The sequence below is a fragment of the Giraffa tippelskirchi genome, chromosome 12 (assembly GCF_054371585.1).
Source record: "Giraffa tippelskirchi isolate mGirTip1 chromosome 12, T2T-mGirTip1v1.2.pri, whole genome shotgun sequence".
Taxonomy (NCBI): Eukaryota; Metazoa; Chordata; class Mammalia; order Artiodactyla; family Giraffidae; genus Giraffa; species Giraffa tippelskirchi.
In genome coordinates, this window is record NC_137286.1 from 115,620,978 (window position 1) to 115,643,511 (window position 22,534).

The 22,534-nt window shown below is 36.2% G+C and overlaps 1 protein-coding gene across 10 annotated transcripts in view; it reads left to right on the forward strand.

Annotated features, from left to right (window-relative positions):
- PIBF1 (progesterone immunomodulatory binding factor 1) overlaps positions 1-22,534 on the forward strand; it is a 205,802-nt gene that overhangs the window by 116,964 nt on the left and 66,304 nt on the right. For all 10 annotated transcript variants that reach the window (XM_081550927.1, XM_081550926.1, XM_081550928.1 and 7 more), the window contains exons 12-13: positions 603-753; positions 10,266-10,356. In XM_081550927.1, coding sequence (XP_081407053.1) covers positions 603-753; positions 10,266-10,356 — 242 coding nt within the window. The remainder of the gene's footprint in view (positions 1-602; positions 754-10,265; positions 10,357-22,534) is intronic.

The window sequence follows — 22,534 nt, forward strand, 5'->3', positions numbered from 1 at the left end:
CTACTTAAAATAACTCCAATTTCCATGTCTTTTATATCTCTTTTTAATAAATTTTTTATGCTTTCTTTCTATACAAAGGCATTTTCTGGTACTGTTCCAAGTAGCACTTCACATTTACATTTTGATTTGCTGCTTTGAATTTATGATTGTTCAGCAAACCAAAAATCTTACTAAAACCATGGTCTGGGTAAATGAAATAGTCAGTGGTAGAAAACTGAAGGACTCATTACGAGTATGTAATTTTTACACACAGCTTTGCAAGTCTCTCAAATATCTGTGATCACTAGATAAATAACCTCCACCTAGGTGAGGAGTATAGCATTATTGCATTTTTTGAATTCTAACAAGCAAATGCCAATGTTACTCCTACAACTATTCCCTAAGTTTTAAATTTTTTTCAATTTATATAAAAAGGTGCTTCATAATTTTCAGTTCAAAACAAATTATTTTCCCCAGGAACAAATGTATTTTACCTCTTCAGTTATCTTCATTGAGCTTTCTCTTCGTATCTAAATCATTAAAAAATATTTTTTGCTTCATGTTTTCGTCTTAACTGCCAACCTATTTAATTTTGCCTTTGCCATTTTTTTTTCCACTCCTAGGTTTTAACTAAAGAATTTTATAGTCTCCAAGCCTCTTCTGAAAAACGCATTACTGAACTTCAAGCACAGAACTCTGAACATAAGGCAAGGCTAGACACTTATGAGAAACTGGAAAAAGAGCTTGATGAAATAATAATGCAAACTGCAGAAAGTAAGTCTCCCCCCCACCACACACAGCTTTTTCTTCTGACAGCACAAGGAACCTGATACTCTTTCTAAAACTGCTTTGCTATATTTCTTTAAAATATTACTTGTGACTTTCTTTGAAAGAATACTTTGTATTTTAAAAATTAGTTAACCTTAATTCTAGTAGTTTGAGAGCAAAAAATATATATTTGTCTAACTATGATAGATTTTATCTTTTCATTTATTTATTTGTTTTACTATTTCATTTCACTCATTCAGCAATAAAGTGATTACATATGCCAGGATCTGGGGTGTAGAGTTCATGCAATAATTCTTGCTTATAGGTATTCCCAGTGTATTCTGCTGGGAGAGACAAACATGTGAACAGATAATTAAAGTGCTATTAGCAAAAGAGAGACAGATCTCGCTAAGTATAGAAGAGATCGTGAGTTAATTCCTTGTTGGAGGTGAGGAATCCCTAAGAGGGGAGATAACATTTGAATGAGTCTTGAAGGACAGATAGAAATTCATTGCACACCCTGTGTTACAGACTTTGACCTTTAATTTCTACTTCTTTTTCCCCCTCTTATTTGCCATCTTCCTGTGTTGTCCTTGACTCCAAGAGAATATTTCAAATTAACATTTCACCATTGCCGGAGATGTTTACTACAGTACATTATTTCCATTCAAAAGTCAGAAATGATAGTGGCATTCTTATAAAAGTGGGTTTAATCTTCAGCTGAAGTTGAGGTTGACTCTATCTTTTCTGATGAAGACTGTATTATGTTGGTAGCCCATTTTAAGAAAACTTTTTTTCATTTCTGTCATTGCCTTTTTTTAATTTCCAAGGTCAGTGTCTGATAACTGCAGTAGTTTCCAAATTTATCCTCAGTTTCTTCATGGAATCTGCGTAACCTCTATAAAATATAGATTTGATCATACCATACACCTGCTTTAATGCCCCTATAAACATAAATCAGCCTAAGGTCAAATTCCTTAGCATGTTTTTTTATGATTAGACTATCTTTGAACTTTTTCTTGCCTTGCCATTCTTATCATATCACCTTATTTTGAAAGTTCTATACTCTTTTTTATCTCTGTAACTTTGCAGATGTCTCTCTGTTTAAATAAATTAGTAACAAAAGAAAACTTCCTCAATCTGATAAGAGATACCTATAAAAGATATACAGCTAATGTAACTAATGATGAAATATCAATTGCTTTCCCTTTAAGGGAGAGAACCAGGCAAGGATTTCTAGAAGGATTGCCTTCTAAAACCAGGCAAGAAGTTTTCATAACTTCTATCAAACGTTGTATTTGAGCTCCTAGCCAGTGTACTAATGCAGGATAGGAAAACATTTACAAAGATCAGCAAAGAAAAGAAAGACTATATTTTCAGATTACAAAGTGATCACTGACAGGATAAGTAAATTTAACAGGCTATGATATTTACATGAAAATATACTAGAAGCAAACAATGGAAAAAGAAATTTAAAAAGTAATTTCCTTTACAATGGTATCAAAAACACAAAATATATAGGAATAAATTTAACAGTACAAAATACAGATCATTACTAGAAAAAATTAAAGACTCACTAAAATATCCAAAGATAAAATCATGAATTGTATTAATTCAGTGTTGTTCCAATCACAGTTCCTTTTTTAACATTTTAGTATTCCATTTATTTGAAAATTCAAAGTCTACTTTTAATAATAGCATGACACACCTACCAGAATTTGCTAATTTCAGAATGCCTGAAATTAGCAAGACTGACTATTCTCAATGTTTGTGAGGAAGACTTTCTTATAAAACCAAACAACCCATCCAGTTATCCAGCAATTTCATTCCTAGTTACTTTCCCAAAGACAAAGAGCATATGCACACTAGAACAACCAAAATAATTTGAGCGGGTCGGTAGGGAGGAACACAATTGGAAGCCCTCTACAGACTGACTTCAAGACTTAATATAAAGCTATATTGTCAAGCTAGTATACTACTGGCGTAAAGAAAGACAGATACAGCAACAAAATAAAATAGAGAACTAACAAATAGACCCACACTTGTCTAATTATTTGATTTTTAATAAAGACAGCAAGCCATTCAACTGGAGAAAGGAAAGTTCCATACATGGTGCTAAAAAAATTGGACATATTTTTGAAAGTGAACCTCAACCTTATTTCATACCATACACTAATACTAAATTAAGATGAGACTTGCAAGTAATAACTAAAACTATAGATCTTTAGTGGAAAACATGATTGTTTTTGCAACTTGATGCAGCTCAAAATTTCCTGGATAGGTTCCTGAAAGGAACCATAATAAAATAAAGCTTTACTAAGTTGATTTCATCAAAATTAAAAACCTCTGCTCTTTTAGAAGACATTTTTTTTTAAATGAACTAAGTTGCAGAGTAGGAGAAGTAATCACAGTCTTATATCTGACAAAGCAATGGTATCCATATTAAGAAAATGACTCGGAGAAAATATTCACAAAAGTCTTGACATAAGATTATCCAGATGGGCCTATCTCAAGGGTCCTTGTAAGAAGGTCATGTGATGATGAAAACAGAAGTTGGAGAGAGGATTTGAAGATGCATAGAAAATGTTAAGAAAATCATAAGAAGAAATATATTTACAGTACTTCACTGTATCTATTAATACTGTAGGTTTACATTATCTTCCCATATGGCTCTAGCAGTAAAGAGCCTACCTGCCAATGCAATGAAACATAAGAGACACGGGTTCCATCCCTGTGTTGGGAAGATCCCCTGGAGAAGGGAATGGTAACCTACTCCAGTATTCTTGCCTGATGAATTCCATGAACAGAGGAGCCTGGCAGGCTACAGTTAGGGGGTCGCAAAGAGTTGGACACAACTGAAGCAACTTAGCATGCATGCACCTACATCAATATTGTTTTGAATGATACAAAGCACTGTAGATGTTATATGTATTGCTAACACTAGATATCCAAAGTGAAAAGATAGATGGACCTAGAGGTTATCATACTAAGTGAAGTAAGTCAGAAAGAGAAAGACAAATATCATAATAATATCATTTATATGTAGAATCTAAAATATGGTACAAATGAACTTAGTTACAAAACAGAAATAAACTCACAGACATAGCAAACAAACTTATGGTTACCAAAGGAGAAGAAGAAGCAGGTAGGAGAAGGATTAATTAGAGGAGTTTGAGATTAGGAAATAGAAACTACTATATGAAAAGTAGATAAACAAAATAGATAAACCTACTTTCTAGCACAGGGAACTGTATTTAGTATCTTGCAATAACCCATAATGAAAAAGAATATGAAAAGGAATATATATATTCACTTTGCTATACATCAGAAACACAACATTGTAAATCAACTGTATGTCAGTAAAAATTCATATTATAAAAAAATGAAAAGATAATGTGAAGAAAAAAATTTACATTTATTTACAGGTATAAAAATTCATGCACGGATAAAGAAAAAACAGCAATATTGCTTTATCACAGCCCAGTGTAACTGATATGATTGTTTCAGGGTAGCCTAGCCTATACACTAATGAATGAATCACTGTAAATCATATTTACATTACAGTATTGGAAACATTGTTACACCTTTTAGAAAACTACTTACCTGTGATGATACACTAATATGCAGTTTCTTCAGTTATAAGAGAGAGACATACAGTACAGTAATGTAATTGTTTGACAGCAAGGTTATAAAACAGTAAGAAAAATAACACATTATTAATTTTGTTAAATATTACCTCTTCTTGTATAAGGATAGACTAGCATATGCATATACTTTATGCATTCATGCCTTACCTTATTCTTAGCTTTTTTTGATATCTTAAGTCTACATGGTTCACCTGCAAGTTTTTTCAAATTGTTTCAAATCTCCAAAAAATTTTTCCAATGTATTTATTGAAAAATATTCATATACGAGTGTGACCCAAGCAGTTCAAACCCTTGTGCAAGGGTCAACTGTATATATTTCTCAAAATGCATTGAATGGTAGACTTAAGATTTGTACCTTTCACCATGTGTAAATTTTATTTTTAAAAAAGAACTGTAAATAATATTGAACTATAGTTGATAATTTACACATTGAACTGTTTGGAGTGAAGGCTCAGGACTGCAGCTTCTTTTGAAATGCATCAACAAATAAGATAGTTTCACGAATGTGCAGCATTGGTAGCTCAGATGGTTAAGAATCGGCCTGCAATGCAGCAGACCTAGGTTTGATCCCTGCATTGGGAAGATCCTCTGGAGAAAGGAATGGCAACCCACTCCAGTATCCTTGCCTGGAGAATTTCATGGACAGAGGAGCCTGGCAGGCTAGAGTCCGTGGGGTCACAAAGAGTTGAACACGACTGAGCGACTAAGCAACAACAACAACATGGGTGAATACAGTGACAGACAGATGTGTGAGAAATAAAGATAGTACAATGTATAATTTAGATTCCAGATGTTGGATATATGTGTACATTTCTTTCAGGTTTTTCATATATGTAAAATATTTTCTTAATAAAATCTTTAGAAAAGATATAGAAATTAATTTTTTTTGCTATGACATTGTATAAACCATATCTTTGTTAAACTAAATTTATTTGTACTTGGAAGACCAGTAAACTAGGTTCTTTTCTATCCATTTACACTGGAAATTAGAATATTCCTATGCTTGTTTAATGAATACTTACTGAAAAATGAAATTTGTGAGCTGTAAGGGCAAAACATTCTTTTTTAGTACCGTAGTGTGTACAGTACTCAAAGGATTGTCATCTAATTCATCTCATTTCAGCTGACACAAAGATGCTTAGACTTTATTTATTAAGGTGTAACCATGACAAGAAAGTCTCAGTGACCTAGATAACCATGATGGTGTGGTCACAAACTTAGAGCCAGACATCCTGGAGTGTGAAGTCAAGTGGGCCTTAGGAAGCATCACTACAAACAGCTCGTGGAGGTGATGGAATTCCATCTGAGCTGTTTCAAATCCTAAAAGACGATGCTTTTAAAGTGCGGCACTCAATATGCCAGGAAATTTGGAAAACTCAGTGCTGGCCACAGGACTGAAAAAGGTCAGTTTTCATTCCAATCCCAAACAAAGGCAATGCCAAAGAATGCTCAAACTACTGTGCAGTTGTGCTCATTTGACATGCTAGCAAGGTAATGCTCAAAATCCTTAAAGCTAGGCTTCAGTAGTACATGAACCAAGAACTTCCAGATGTTCAAGCTGGATTTAGAAAAAGCAGAGGAACCATAGATCAAATTGCCAGCATACTCTGGATCATAGAAAAAGCAGGAGAATTCCAGAAAAACATTTACTTCTGCTTCATTGACTACATTAAAGCCTTTGACTGTGGATCACAAGTAAATATGGAAAATTCTTAAAGAGATGGGGATCCAGACCACCTGAGAAACCTGTATGCAGGTCAAGAAGCAACACTTAGAACCAGACATGGAACAATGGACTGGTTCAAAATTGAGAAAGGAGTATATCAAGGTTGTATATCTTCAGCCTGCTTATTTAACTTATATGTAGAATGTACATCATGCAAAATGCTGGGCTGGATGAAGCACAAGCTGGAATCAAGATTGCCAGGAGAAATATCAACAACCTCAGATATGTAGATCATACCACCCTCATGGCAGAAGTGAAGAGGAACTAAAGAGCCTCCTTAATCAAGGTACAAGACGAGAGTGAAAAAGCTGGCTTAAAACTCAACATTCAAAAAAGTAAGATTGTGGCATACATTCCCATCACTTCATGGCAAATAGGTGGGGGAAAAAATGGAAACACTGACAGTTTATTTTCTTTGGCTCCAAAATCACTGCAGACGGTGACTGCGGCTATGAGGCTAAAAGACGTGTGATCCTTGGAAGAAAAGCTATGACAAACCTAGTTGCTGTTGTTGTTCAGTTGCCAAGTCATGTCCAACTCTTTGTGACCCCATGGACTGCAACATGCCAGGTTTTGCTGCCCTTCCCATCTCCCAAGATTTGCCCAAGTTTGTGTCCGTTGAATTGGTGATGCCATCCAACCATCCCATCCTCTGTTGCCCTCTTCTCCTTTTGCCTTCAGTCTTTCCCAGCATCAGGATCTTTTCCAATGAGTTAGCTGTTCACATCAGGTGGCCAAACGTATTGGAGCTTCAGACAGTGTATTAAAAAGCAGAAACATCACGTTGCTGGCAAAAGTCCATATAGTCATATGTATGGTTTTTCCAGTAGTCGTGTTTGAATGTTAGAGTTGGACCATAAAGAAGGCTGAGCACTGAAAAATTGAAGCTTCTGAACTGTGGTGCTAGAGAAGACTCTTGAGAGTCCCTTGGACAGCAAAGAGATCAAACCAGTCAGTCCTAAAGGAAATCAGCCCTGAATATTCATTGGAAGGACTGATGTTGAAGCTGAAACTCCAATACTTTGGCCACCTGATGCAAAGAGCTGACTCACTGGAAAAGACTGATGCTGGGAAAGATTGATGGCAGGAGGAGAAGGGGACAACAGAGGATGAAATGGTTGGATGGCATCATTGACTCAACGCACATGAGTTTGAGCAAACTCCAGGAGATGGTGAAGGACCAAGAAGCCTGATGTGCTTCAGTCCATGGGATCACAGAGTCAGACATGACTGAGTGACTGAACAGTAACAAACCATGACAAATTGCAGTATCCTGTTTACACTTGAATTGCTTTTTGTAATTAAGTGTAATATTACGTTGGAGAAGGAAATGGCAACCCACTCCAATATTCTTGCCGGGAGAATCCCATGGACAGAGGAGCCTGGCAGACCATGGTCCATAGGGTCACAGAGAGTCAGACACAACTGAAGCGACTAAGCTCGCACATAATAAGTATTTGAGGAGTTTTGTTTTCAAAGATCTCATCAAGTTGTTGAAAGTACAGGTATTGTCCAGAAAGTAAATAATTTTTTGTAAATATCAGATTTATAATTGTCAATTGAGGGACCTCTTCTCCATCCTCCTTCTGCTTGTAACCTCTGCTCAGCATTTGTCACATTTTTCAAAACTCTTCTCTTGCTTCTTAAATCACCACTTTTGATTGTTTCTTCTCCATCATTTTTATTATCTCTTCTTCCATCTAACTGTTTCTGGTTCCCGGGGATTTTTCCCCTCATCCTCTTTAACTCTTACTTACCTATTTTCTGGATAATCTTATCCCTTTCCACAATTTCAGTTAGTGTCTGTAGGCTAGTCATTCCACAGGTCTGTATGGAATTCTGTTTTTCATTCCTTCCCTAAATCCAGTTAATAATAGTAACTGTAACTTGTGAGGAGTTCTCTTTTCTCATTACTGGAATTTTTTTCCTATATAAAATCAGAGTTAACAACAAAAATCTATTGGTCATATCACTTACCTGTTTTAATCACTTTTAACTTCTTGTTATCTTGTTGTCTATAGAATAAAATCCAGACTCCTTAAGCCTAGCAAACAAGACTACTACCATTGTTCTTCAAACTGTAGCCACTTTCCTCACAATTATTAATACTAACACTTCTCAGCTCTGTGCCTTTACGCGTTACAGTTCCTTCCTGCAACTTCTCTGTAAATGTCATCCTCCCCATACCTTCTTTATGCCTCTAGCATGGGAAAAATGGTAGTACTCAGATATTAGTTGTGCTTCTAAGACACATTTGTATGTCTTTAGTACCATTTACCATGTTGTATAGTACATTGCTTCTTTAATTAACTCATCACTAGAATAATTATACCATAAGTTACTAATCAAATAAGTATTAAACTCGAATTTAAGTTGTCCATCACTATCTGATGAGTTTTTGAGATGTTAGCTAAATTTACTCCTCTCTCTTCTGAACTTAGAACTGTCTAAGACAGACAAGAGTCAGATGGGTATCTAATGCCAGCTCTAGCTCTGATAGAGATGAAGTGAAGTCAACTTGGATCTGAGCAGTGATAGCTGATAACACGACTGGCCATGGCACCGAGCATCTCTCGCTTCCACATGTCCCTCATAATTAACAATCCAACCTCTGAAAACTGATATTGGTTCAGTATGAAAAATAGAGTCAAAATTGAAGAAAAACGCTTGCAAATATTCCTAAAATGTTTACTGTACCACAGCAGTATCAAACAACAAAAAAGGGCATATTACAGTGATAGGCCTGCAAATAGCTTCCTTACTAATGTAAAATATGTGGCTTTGTTTTAAACTTGAAACACTTCTGAAAGTAGGTTTCTCTTTTTGACATTAAAATAATGATGATCAATGAATAATGTTATAAAAATTGTTTTATGTCATTGACCGCTTTAAATTGAGCTATAAACCTTTAGTTTTTATGGCCTTTGATTAAATGTTTTTTCATCTCAACTTCCAGTAAAATTGTCATTGCACTTAAACTTTTTACCCATAAAATGTTAACCTATTGGTTAAAATTTCTCTTGGGGAGTGTGTGACAATAACAAAATTTAGAAGTAAATGTTGTTGCTAAATTTTTTGTAATAAAGAAAAAATCGTCAATAGGTTCTTAGACCATACATTTTCTTTACAGAGTAGCCTACTTAAATGCATAATTTCATTATTGCAAGTTAGGATAAAAACTTGATAACAAGTTAGATAACTTTATCTTCTGATAAAATAATGAACATCTTTCCTAATTAAAAATAGTCATTTCTTTTATCAAGAAGAGAAGTGATGAAATTGAGGTTATATTTACTTTTTTTTATATATAAATTTATTTATTTTAGTTGGGGGCTAATTACTTTACAATATTGTAATAGTTTTTGCCATACATTGACATGAATCAGCCATGGGTTTACATGTGTTCCCCCTCCTGGACCCCCCACCCACCTCCCTCCGCATCCCATCCCTCTGGGTCATCCCATTGCCCCGGCCCTGAGCCCTTGTCTCATGCATCGAACATGGAATGGTGTTCTGTTTCACATACGATAATATACATGTTTCAATGCTATTCTCCCAGAACGTCCCACCCTCACCTTCTCCCTCAGAGTCCATAAAATTGTTCCATGCATCTGTGTCTCTTATTCTGACTCGCATATAGGGTTATCGTTACCATCTTTCAAATTCCATATATATGCATTAGTATACTGTATTGTTGTTTTTCTTTCTGGCTTACTTCACTCTGTATAATGGGCTCCAGTTTCATCCATCTCAGTAGAACCGATTCAAATGTATTTTTTTTAATGGCTGAGTAATATTCCATTGTGTATATTTACTTTTTCATAATTATGTAACAAACATTTCATGCAAAAAGCCTTTGCATCTCAGAATAAACAGTCTGTATTATTATGTTTTATAACAAGACAACTTAATGTGTCATATGATGCAGTCCCTTACACTTTGAAGCAATAGATGGGACAACTCCAAGCAAGCATACACTTTATGAAATATGCTGCTACTTACAAATGGCCTGTTTGAGATTATGCATCATCCCTTTCAAGTGTTCTTATGTTCACTAATTCATTATTATGACCTTTTATTTTCGCTTCTGCCATGCTTTTTAAGAAGAAAAAATTTCACAGTGTACACTTATTATTATTTTCCAGTTGAAGATGAAGTTGAAGCCGAAAGGGTTCTTTTTTCCTATGGCTATGGTGCTAATGTTCCCACAACCGCCAAAAGACGACTAAAGCAAAGGTAAGATCAATATATATTTGTTTACTTATCTAGTCAAGCTAAATGTAATTACGTTCTGCTTTTTGATAATGTACTAAGTGGAGTGACAAAATAAAGTTACTGTATTTCTTCTTATGCATAAATATTACATTGCTCATGAAACATAACACACTAAGTAATAATCATGCCTTTCATATATTTTTAAGTAGACTGTAAGTGTACATTAGAATTTTCCTCGAATTGGATTCAATGATAATGGCAGCATTTAAATTTTTTCAGGTTAAAATTAATGAATTGTGTTTCCTTTTCTCCCTTGTTTCATATTCGCCTGAGTACATTCCTTGACTTATACTTGAGAGAGAGCAAAAGATTGAGAGAGAGATAGAGAGCTAGCATATATGCACTAGTCACTCAGTCGAGTCTGACTCTCTGCAACCCCATGGACTACAGTCCGCCAGGATCCTCTATCCATGGGATTTTCCAGGCAGGAAAACTGGAGTGAGTTGCCATTTCCTCCTCCAGGGGATCTTCCCGACCCAGGGATCAAAACCGTGGCTCCTATGACTCCTACATTGCAGGAAGATTCTTTTACTGCTGAGCCATCAGGAAAGCCCAGCAGATATATTGTGACTGAAAATATAAAAGACTTTTTGAAGACCAAGAAAATTTTTAAAAGATCCACTAGTTATTTTGTGAAATACTATTTATTTAAAGTATACCAAGAGAAAATTGTACCTATATTAATTGGTTTTCTAGTTGACCTAACTCCTTTCTCCCACCTAAATTCATTCTGCTTTGCAAAAAGAGTGCCATTTGCTACCATAACAAATCTAAATGTTTCTATCAGACTTCTGAGCCCTTCCATGTAGCTCTGCATCTCCAGCCTTATTTGTCTCTACCCAAAATGATGGTAGTATATCTCCCTGCCTATAAACATCTATTTTCCATGTAACCACACAACAAGCATTTGTCTTTATCTCGCTAGCTCTCATTTCCATATTGCTTCCCCAGCCAGATGGAAAGATCCTCAAGGTCAGCAAGTACATCTTATTCTTGTTTATTCTCCATTGTCTCTACCCAGCATGGTGTGAGATAGCTAGCAGAATTCTCTTCATCTGAGTATTTGAGGATTCAAAGCTGCTTGTTTATCTGTTATTTTTATATGAATTGATTTAAACATTTAGAGACATTACATACTAAGTAAGAAAAGCAATTAATCTTAACTCTTAACACTTTTATAGAAGCTTTGGCTCAGAAGATAACATGTCTCTATGGCTATCAAAAGTGATGTAAGATATAGGTCATTTTATGAGAGGTAACAAAAAGATGCTTAGAACTTGTGTTTCCTACTAGTTACACTAAATAGATCAAGGATAGTTGACTACTAGATAACAAATTGTAGCTGGAATGGTTAATTCTGTTTAGTGAAGATGCAAGTATTTCTAAATTATGTATTATTTGAAAAATTGGGTGTAATCCCATTCCATTCACATTCTTCCCCGAATCCCTCCAAGTTCACTAAGGGTGACCTAGGATAATTTGTCGTTTTCAGGGTATCTCTGTATTTGAGGATTATATTGCCAAGGGAAAAATAGAAAAGTAATTTTATGGGCAAGCAGCATTTTTTTTATCAGTGGCAAATGATTGGTAAATTGCTAAGAATTGAAATTTGAAGGAAAAAGTCCATAATCTTCTCTGTTTTAGCATCCAATTCCTTAAAATGCATCTTGTTCACAAGAAAAAAGAAATTTTCTCTTGTAAGTTTTCTTTCAGTAGCCCCAAATGCTGAGTTATTCTAAAACTGAAAGCAATTATTACTATTACATTAGTATTTTTTCAGAAATTTCCAAAACAGATGTTGATTTCTTAATATTTAGACTGCAACTATAAGGAACCACAACTGATTCATGTTCTGCATAATCTTAACTGTCTGTCCAAATATTTCTAAAGATTTTATCACTGAGCTATCTGTGTGCCTTGAACAAGTGCCTAATGGGCATGCTATTAATACCTCCTACCAGCTGGTGCCAGGCATTCTTCTCATGATGAACCAGAGGGTTATTTTGAGGAAGTGCTTCTCAGGTCATCTAAACAGAGTGAAGGGAAAGTAAGTCTGGATAGCCAAAGAGGACATTTATGCATTCCTTTTCCCATTCATTCAACAACTTTTATTGAGTACCTACTATACTCACAAAGTTGACCCGTAGCAAAGAAAAATCCCTTTTGAGGATCTGATGCATTTCTGAAGTTTGCAAAGTCCTTATTTGATTTCCTAATGGATATTTGTAAAGAACTAAACGGCTTTGCGCTTTAGGTTTAATTTATTTAAGATTGTTGTATGGCAGAGACAATACAACATTGTAAGGCAATTATCCTCCAATCCAAAAAAAATAAAAGATGAAAGCAATATAATCTTCTAGAAAATTTATATTTAATTCATCACATTTGAAATTAAAACAATGGAAGCTTAAGCTTATAAAATAACAGAATTGCCAATGAAATATTTGCATAACAAAGTTTTCATTATACATCAGCCCATAACAAAGTGTATTGAAATTTCAAAGGAGCTTGTTTCACATCTGCTATACAATATACCCCATTCATACAGTGTTTGATTTGAAATCTCATATATTCAACAACAATTCCCTGGTGGTTCAGTGGTAAAGAATCCTTCTAACAAAGCAGGAGACGCAAGTTCGATCCCTGGGTAGGGAAGACCCTCTGGAGAAGGAAGTGGCAACCCTCTCCAGTGTTCTTGCCGGGGAAATCCCATGTACAGAGGAGCCTGGCAAGCCACATTCCAAGGGATTGCAAGAGAGACACAACTTAGGGACTTAACAACAAACATTCAACCGCCAATTCAGGTATTTCAGGGTAGCACTTAATTGGAGGGGGTTTCTGATTATAAAAATAATACATATGTATTTTAAAAAATTAGTAAAATTACCAATAATCCTGCTATCCAAAGATCACCATTCAAAAATGTATACAGATAGACTTAGAAGTTTTTGTCTTGTAGTTTTACCCTGAGCATTTTCTTATATCATTGGATATTCTTCAAAAAGATAAATTTTAATGATTGTTCAAAACTTTAGTTTGTAGGCCTTCTATTTTTGAGTGCCATAGTGCTGTTAGTAAATTGACAGTCACTGAAAATTTTCACTAGTTGCCTATTGCCACTTAAGGCATATTATGAATTTAAAATGAGAAAATGGATGTGAAGTTCATCACAGTGAATGCCTGGCATTCAGTAGGTGTTCAAGTGAAGTTTGTTATGTTAGTTAATGTTTCTTAAATTGATCAAACCATTGATTTTAGAAATAAAGCTGGTGTTCCAAAAATACTGGTTAGGCATAATTTGAATTTTCATTTAAAACAATTTTGTTTTATTGTAATGAGACCCTTTTGCAGTAATTAGTAGAAACAACCCCTGGACATGAAACTAGTTTTGATATTCACGTTTTTTGATGTAAGTCAGTTTCTTAAGACATAGACAATAATGCTAGTTTCCCATAAAGAAGTAACAAAACTAACTTCTCAAAATTAGTTTGAAAAATAAATGCCAGAAGTGTATCCTAAACACATTATAATTGTTAAATAAGGTTGCTCCCAGTTTGAATTTTCAAGAAAGATATGAGCAATAACTAAATATTGTATTAAGCTTTCTGGGCCAAAGTCATGGAAAGTTAAAAGGGCTTAGACAATTAAAGCAGATTAAAATAAAATAAGCTCTTCTTGACTTGACTAAACTTGAAAATCTGAAGTAATGTTTTTGTTTCGGTCATGATTGTTTTGAAAATAGCAAACAAGATTTTCTGGTTACATGTTTTGGTTATGCTCTTTAACTTGTAACACTAAATGGGCAACACCCAGGCACTAACGTGGTCCTAGTATGTGCATCTCTGTTTGTTTTGGCAGACCTGAATGTGGAGACTTTTCTGAGGGTTTTTAAACCTTTCAAATTGCCAGATTTATTGCATACTATTGACCTTTGTTTTAGTTTCTGTCTAGTTTTATAAAGAGCTTTAAGTTGAAACTTTCACAGTAGACTAATCTTTATAATAAAAGAAAAAATAACACAGAGGGAGCTTTTCTTTTCTCTAGCAGACTTTTGAGCATAAAGTAATTTTTGTTTTCCTCTCCTTTATTCTCACATATGTGAGTTCTCATTTTTGTCCTTAGAGAAAAGTTGTGCTTATTTCATTTGGGTTGGTTTTAGGAATAGCCCTTTAAAAAGCTACTGCTCATCAACTTGAAAGTTTAACCCTACAGAAAAACTAGAAAAAGACATACAACTATACCTAATCAGAATATACCACTATTTATTTAGTCCCTGTAACTGCTAAGAAAATGGGCAGTGCAGGGAGCAACCTGATGCTTTCTGAAGCTGAAATCATTCTGGCCTGTGTGCCCTTTTTTTGAAACATTTCTTCATGCCTTGCTAATAGAGACAGAACTCTCACCTTCTAAAACTGAAAAAGATCAAAAAGCCAAATGTTATTTCAGACTATGTAACAAATTAGCAGGTACCTCAGTATATACAGTTAGTTATGTAAGTTTTGGTAATACTGTGAAGTATCCGGTATTGAAGGACTCAAGACAGAGCGTCAGTCCCCCACTGTCCTTTGATAACTCAGATATGAGTGAAGGTCGACCATGTTCACTTTGGCTGGGCTATGCTTCTATGAAATTGTGTGTGATAATCAGAAGTACTGATTTCCATTGACAAATCCAAAATGGTAACTTTTATTTGGAGTCAAGAGGTGCTGAGGAAAGCCAAGAGATAACCCATGGGGAATTAATTTTACCATATAACAGGTAAAAATTTAGTTTAAAATTTAAATACAAAACTATACCCTGGTGGCATTAGTTTCTAGTTCATGTCAAATTTAATCTTGGTGCAGGTAAAAAAAAGTCACATGGCAATTATGTAATTACAAAGAAGAATTGAATGCTGTACCTACTGTAGTATCCCAACAAAGAGCCCATAAAAGCAATGCTTTATTGAGGAGTTCAGTTCTAAATAAATAAATAGCCTACCAACCAAACTTTAGCAGGAGTCATTTTTCCTGACTGTATCCCTGGTTACTCATTATAAAGAACTCACTATAAAGACTTGTTTTCATTGTATGTGCATTGTAGTTAAGGAGACATAAACTCGGCATAGTTGAGCAATTCTTCATTTGTCTTGCCTTGAATTTCAGTTAAGCTAAAATTGCTTCCTTTCTTCTGACTTTTAATATCCAAGATTTCTAAAAGAATCCACCTGTAACATCAAACTACTCAGCACAGCAATATGCCACATTTAAATATTTAGGAGGTTGAAATATAGAAGCAATCACAGGTGAATTCGGGCAAAAGTTTAGGGAAGAGCTAACACTTATCCTCAAAGTCTTCCAGAAAATTTCAGAGGAAAGAGAACTCCCAAACTCATTTTGCGAGGCCACCATCACCCTGATACCAAAATCAGATGAAGATACCACAAAAAAGACAGTTACAGGCCAATATCACTGGTGAACATAGATGCAAAAATCCTCAACGAAGTTCTAGCAAACAGAATCTAACAACACATTAAAAAGGTCATATGTCATGATCAAGTCGACTTTATCCCAGGGATGCAAGGACTCTTTAATATATACAAATTAATCAATGTGATGCACAATATTAACAATTTAAAAGATAAAACCATGTGATCATCTCAATTGATGCAGAGAAAGCTTTCAACAAAATTCAACACCCATTTATAATAATAATAATAATAATAAAACCTCTGCAGAAAGTAGGCATAGAAGGGACAGAACTCAACATAATATAGGTAAGGGACAAACTCTTTACAACAGACTACAGGGCACCAGGCTTCCCTGTCCATCACCAAGTCCTGGAGCCTGCTCAAACTCATGTCCATCAAGTCAGTGATGCCATCCAACCATCTCATTCTCTGTCATCACCTTCCCCCCCTGCCTTCATCAGGGTCTTTTCCAATGACTCATCTCTTCGCATCAGGTGGCCAAAGTATCAGAGCTTCAGCTTCAGCACCAGTCCTTCCAATGAATATTCAGGACTGATTTCCTTTATCATTGACTGGTCTGGTCCTTGCTGTCCAAGGGAGTCTCAGGAGTCTACTCCAACACCAGAATTCAAAAGCATCAATTCTTTGGCGTTCAGCTTTCTTTATGGTCCAACTCTCACATCCATACATGACTACTGGAAAAACCATAGCTTTGGCTAGACGGACCTTTGTCAGCAAAGTAGTCTCTGCTTTTTAATATGTTATCTAGGTTGGTCATAGCTTTTCATCCAAGGAAAAAGCATCTTTTAATTTCATGGCTTGAGTCACCATCTGCAGTGATTTTGGAGCTCAAGAAAATAAAGTCTCTCACTGTTTCCATTGTTTCCCCATATATTGGCCATGAAGTGATGGGGCCAAATGCCATGATCTTAATTTTTTGAATGTTGAGTTTTAAGCCAGCTTTTTCACTCTCCTCTTTCACTTTCATCAAGAAGCTCTTTAGTTCCTCTTCACTTTCTGCCATAAGAGTGGTGTCATCTGCGTACCTGAGGTTATTGATATTTCTCCCTGCAATCTTAATTCCAGCTTGTACTTCTTCCAGCCTGACATTTCACATGATGTACTCTGCATATAAGTTAAATAAGCAGGGTGACAATATACAGCCTTGATGTACTCCTTTCCCAGTTTGAAGTCAGTCTATTGTCCGTGTCTGGTTCTAACTGTTGCTTCTTGACTTGCATACAGGTTTCTCAGGAGGAAGGTAAGGTGGTCTGGTATTCCCATCTTTTTAAGAATTTTCCACAGTTTGTTGTGATCCATACAGTCAAAGGCTTTAGCATAGTCAATGAGGTAGAAGTAGAGGTTTTTCTGGAATTCTCTTCCTTTTTCGATGATCCAGCGGATGTTGGCAATTTGATCTCTGATTCCTCTGACTTTTCTGGGGCTTCCCTGGTGGCTCAGAGGGTAAAGCATCTGCCTGCAATGCAGGAGACCTGGGTTCGATCCCTGGGTGGGGAAGATCCCCTGGAGAAGGAAATGGCAACCTACTCCAGTATTCTTGCCTGGTGGGCTACAGTCCATGGGCTCGCATTCGCAAAGAATTGGACACAACTGAGCGACTTCACTTTCTTTCTCCCTCCCTCCCTTCCTCCCTCTCTCCTTCCTTCCCTCCCTCTCTCCTTCTCTTCTTCCCTCCTTCCCTCCCTCCCTCCCTTTTCTAAATCCAGCTTGAATATCTGGAGTTTCTTGGTTCACATACTATTGAAGCCTAGCTTGGAGAATTTTGAGCATTCCTTTGCTTGCATGTGAGATGAGTGCAATTGTGTGGTAGTTTGAACATTCTTTGGCATTGCCTTTCTTTTGGGATTGAAATGAAAGCTGACCTTTCCAGTCCTGTGGCCACTGCTGAGTTTTCCAAATTTGCTGGCATATTGAGTGCAGCACTTTCACAGCATCATCTTTTAGGATTTGAAATAGCTCAACTGAAATTCCATCACCTCCACTAGCTTTGTTCAGAGTGATGCTTGACTTCACATTCCAGGATGTCTGGCTCTAGGTGAGTGATCACACCATCGTGGTTATCTGGGTCATGAAGATCTTTTTTGTATAGTTCTTCTGTGTATTCTTGCCACCTCTTCTTAATATCTTCTGCTTCTGTTAGGTCTATATCATTTCTGCCCTTTATTGTGCCCACCTTTGCATGAAATGTTCCCTTGGTATGTCAAAGTCCCTTACCAGATATGTATTTTGAAATTTTTTTGCCAATTCTGTGAGTTACCTTTTCACTTACTCTCTTTGTTTTTTTAATTTATTCATTTTTGGCTGCGCAGGCTCTTTGTTGCTATACATGGACTTTCTCTAGTTGCAGTGAATGGTGACTACTCTTCATTGTGGTGCACGGGCTTCTCATTGCGGTGGCTTCTGTGTTGTGCAACACAGGCCCTAGAGCTCGCAGGCTTCAGTAGTAGTAGCATGTGGGCTTATTTGCTCCATGACATGTGGGATCTTCTTGGGCCAAGGATTGAACCCATGTCATCTGCATTGGCGGGCAGATTCTTAACCACTGGACCACCAAGGAAGTCCCTCTTTTCACTTTCTTGATGGTGTCTTTTGAAGTACAAAACTTTTTAATTTTGATTCAGTCCAGTTTGCTTCTTCTTTTGTCATTTGTACTTTTGGTGCCAAGGATCTTTTTCCAGATCCAAGTTCATGAAGATTTTCTCTGTGTTTTCTCCTAAGAATTTATACTTTTAACTCTTTCATATAAGTCTTTGATCCACTTTGAGATAATTTTTGATATCATGAAGTAAGGGCTTTGTACCTTTGTAATGTGGCTAATAGAAAATTTAAATTGCATGTATAGCTTGTATTCTGTTGGACAAAACTGGCCTAGAACAGTGGTCTCCAAACTTTTTGATATGAATCCCTATTAGGGGGAAAAAACTAAGCATGTACTCAGGAATATTATATGTCTGTGTATGTGTGTGTGTGTGTTTAGTTGCTCAGTCGTGTCCAACTCTTTACCACTCACATATATTTATATATGTTATATGTACACACTGTCACATGAAAAGTGTCTTACATGCATGCTCACTTGCTTCAGTCAGTCCAACTCTTTGTGACCTCATGGACTGTAGCCCACCAAGCTCCTCTATGATATTTTTCTGGCAAGAATACTGGAGTGGGTTGCCATGGGAGCTTCCCAACCTGGGGATCAAACTTGCTTCTCTTGCCTCTCATGTATTTCGACAAATTCTTTACTGCTGAGCTACTTGGGAAGCTCCAGTCCATGCCATACTGCTTTCAGTTTTCTCCAGCAGATCATTCTTCACTTCTGCTTTTCCCTCTATCCAGAATGCAGTTTCTCTGCTTTGTCACTGCATTAGTTAGTTTTCATTCCTCAATGTGGCCTTTTATATTATTTAATGTACTACTATAATTTTTTTTACTTGCCCATCTTCCTCAGTAGACAGTTAGCTCCTCCAGGAAGAAACTGTGAAATCCTAGTACCTATGTAGATGATAGGTTTTTAATAAATGTTTGTTAAAAGAGAATGTTCATGATTATTTTATTGAATTAATTAATGAATATGTTTCTTCCAACTCAGCTTGCTTTTCTGCAGTCATTGATATTCATGATCCAGAGAAAAAATTGCTAATTTTCTTTTTATCATTTTTAAAAAGTTTAACTGCAAGTATTATAATGATGTAAATTTTTATTTATTGTTTCTCCTGAGTGTTCTGTGTGCTTAAATATTTTATTTTTTGAAGAAAAAGTATCTCACAGTATTTTTTTATTCTTGATACTATGTTCTTTTACTTTTTTTCCTAGAACAAGGGTTGTTAAGGGCAATTTGAGGACTTTAACGTGATTTCTAATAACATGTGAGAAGAAGTATTCTGCTGTCCTTACTACTGACTTAGAAGTGAATTTTTAAAACATGACCAGTGGGTCAGTTGTGGACCAGTTGTACCACAGTGTCTTTTGTTTTCTAAACATTGGTCATAAACAACAATATTAGCATTCATAGTAATAGTCACAGTTGTTCCCATCAGCATCAGTTCTTAGAACGGTTTTCTCAATAAAATAGTACTGTGAACTACCCATTGAAACACTGTAGAACACATTTCTGGGTGATTTCAAGAAATTGTAAGATACCTTCCTTCTATTTAGAGTAGATTTTTCTCCCTCAGAATCCTCCAACCAAAAGCAGGGAAATTCAAAGTAGTGATAGCTTTAGTGTTAGGGCTTAAGCACCAGCATACCAAGAATTTCTTGAATTCACTGGTTTGTGTTATGTGGTATTTTACGTTGATAAGTGGTATCACAACATATCTTCATAAGAGCATTAGGCAATTCTGAAACAAAACAAACAGAACCCAAACGAAATGTTTAGTATTATTAAACTTGATGTCTTCTAACTGCTTGAAAATGTTAGTAATGGGTGACCTTTGCATCTCATTATTTTTGTGCATCCTTTAGTCCATTTAATCTCATCAATAACTATTTCTGTGTAATACTGTTTGATTGTATTCTTTATCATATACTGAGCACTACACAAATACGATCCGTACTACCAACATACATTTATTAAGAAATTGCCATGTCAATAAAGACCCTAATAGTGAGTTCTGTTGGAGACAGAAAGATAAAAGAGTTCATTTTAACATGTATGGAGGATGATAAAAAGAGAATGAAAGTATGAATGAAGATAACTGCAAAGTCTTTAAATTAACCTAATAAAAAGACACAGGTAATGATATGTAATGAAATTAAAAGACGCTTACTCCTTGGAAGGAAGGTTATGACCAACCTAGATAGCATATTTAAAAGCAGAGACATTACTTTGCCAACAAAGGTCCGTCTAGTCAAGGCTATGGTTTTTCCAGTGGTCATGTATGGATGTGAGAGTTGGACGATGAAGAAAGCTGAGCGCCGAAGAATTGATGCTTTTGAACTGTGGTGTTGGAGAAGACTCTTGAGAGTCCCTTGGACTGCAAGTAGATCCAACCAGTCCATCCTAAAGGAGATCAGTCCTGGGTGTTCATTGGAAGGACTGATGTTGAAGCTGAAACTCCAATACTTTGGCCACCTCATGCGAAGAGTTGACTAATTGGAAAAGACCCTAATGCTGGGAAGGATTGTGGGCAGGAGGAGAAGGGGATGACAGAGGATGAGATGGTTGGATGCCATCACTAACTCAATGGACATGGGTTTGGGTAAACTCCGGGAGTTGGTGATGGACAGGGAGGCCTGGCATGCTGTGATTCATGGGGTCGCAAAGAGTCATACACGACTGAGCTACTGAACTGAACTGAATGGTATGTAATACTGATGTTTGCAAAGATGAGTCAACAGATTTAAAATGTAAACATAACATAAAATTAGCGTTAAGACTTATTTTATTTGAAGAAGATCTCTATCTTATTTTAAAGTCAGATTTTAGAGAACTTGATATATTTTACATTGGGGATTGAGTATATGGTAGCCATAAACAACAAACTGTGGAAAGTTCTTAAAGAGTAGGGAATACCAGACCACCTTACCTGCCTCCTGAGAAATATGTATGCAGGTCAAGAAGCAACAGTTAGAACTAGACATGGGACAACAGACTGGTTCCAAATCAGGAAATAAATATGTCAAGGCTGTATATTGTCACCCTGGTTATTTAACTTATATGCAGAGTATATCATGTGAAATACCGGGCTGGAAGAAGCACAAGCTGGGATCAAGATTGCAGGGAGAAATATCAATAACATGATACCACCCTTATGACAGAAAGTGAAGAAGAACTAAAGAGCCTCTTGATGAAAGTGAAAGAGGAGAGTGAAAAAGCTGGCTTAAAAACTCAATATTCAGAAAACTAAGATGATGGCATCCAGTCCCATCACTTCATGGCAAATAGATGGGTAAACAGTGGAAACAGTGAGAGACTTTGTTTTGGGGAGCTCCAAAATCACTGTAGTTGGTGACTCAAGCCATGAAATTAAAAGATGCTTGCTCCTTAGAAGAAAAGCTATGACCAACCTAGACAGCATATTTAAAAGCAGAGACATTACTTTGCCAACAAAGGTGTGTCTAGTCAAGGCTATGGTTTTTCCAGTGGTCATGTATGGACGTGAGAGCTGGACTATAAAGAAAGCTGAGCACTGAAGATACTTTTGTACTATGTTTGTTGGAGAAGACTCTTGAGAGTCCCTTGGACTGCAAGGGGATCCAACCAGTCAATTCTAAAGGAAATCAATCCTGAATATTCATTGGAAGGACTGATGCTGAAGCTGAAACTCCAATACTTTGGCCGCTTGATGTGAAGAACTGATTCTTTGGAAAAGACCCTGATGCTGGGAAAGATTGAAGGCAGGAGGAGAAGGGGACAACAGAAGATGAGATGGTTGGGTGGCATCACTGACTCGATGGACATGAGTTTGAGTAAGCTCCAAGAGTTGGTGATGGACAAGGAAGCCTGGCATGCTGCAGTGCATAGGATTGCAAAGAGTCGGACACGACTGAGCGACTGAGCTTAACTAAACTGCAAATATCTTAAAAAATCAATAAAGGAAGGAAGTAAATAAGTGATTCCCTCAGACTGAACAGGGAGGAAAGGGAGTAATGCTAATGGGTACAAATTTTTTTTGAGAGGGAGGAGTAATGAAAATATTCTAAAACTAAATTATAGTGATAGTTGTACAA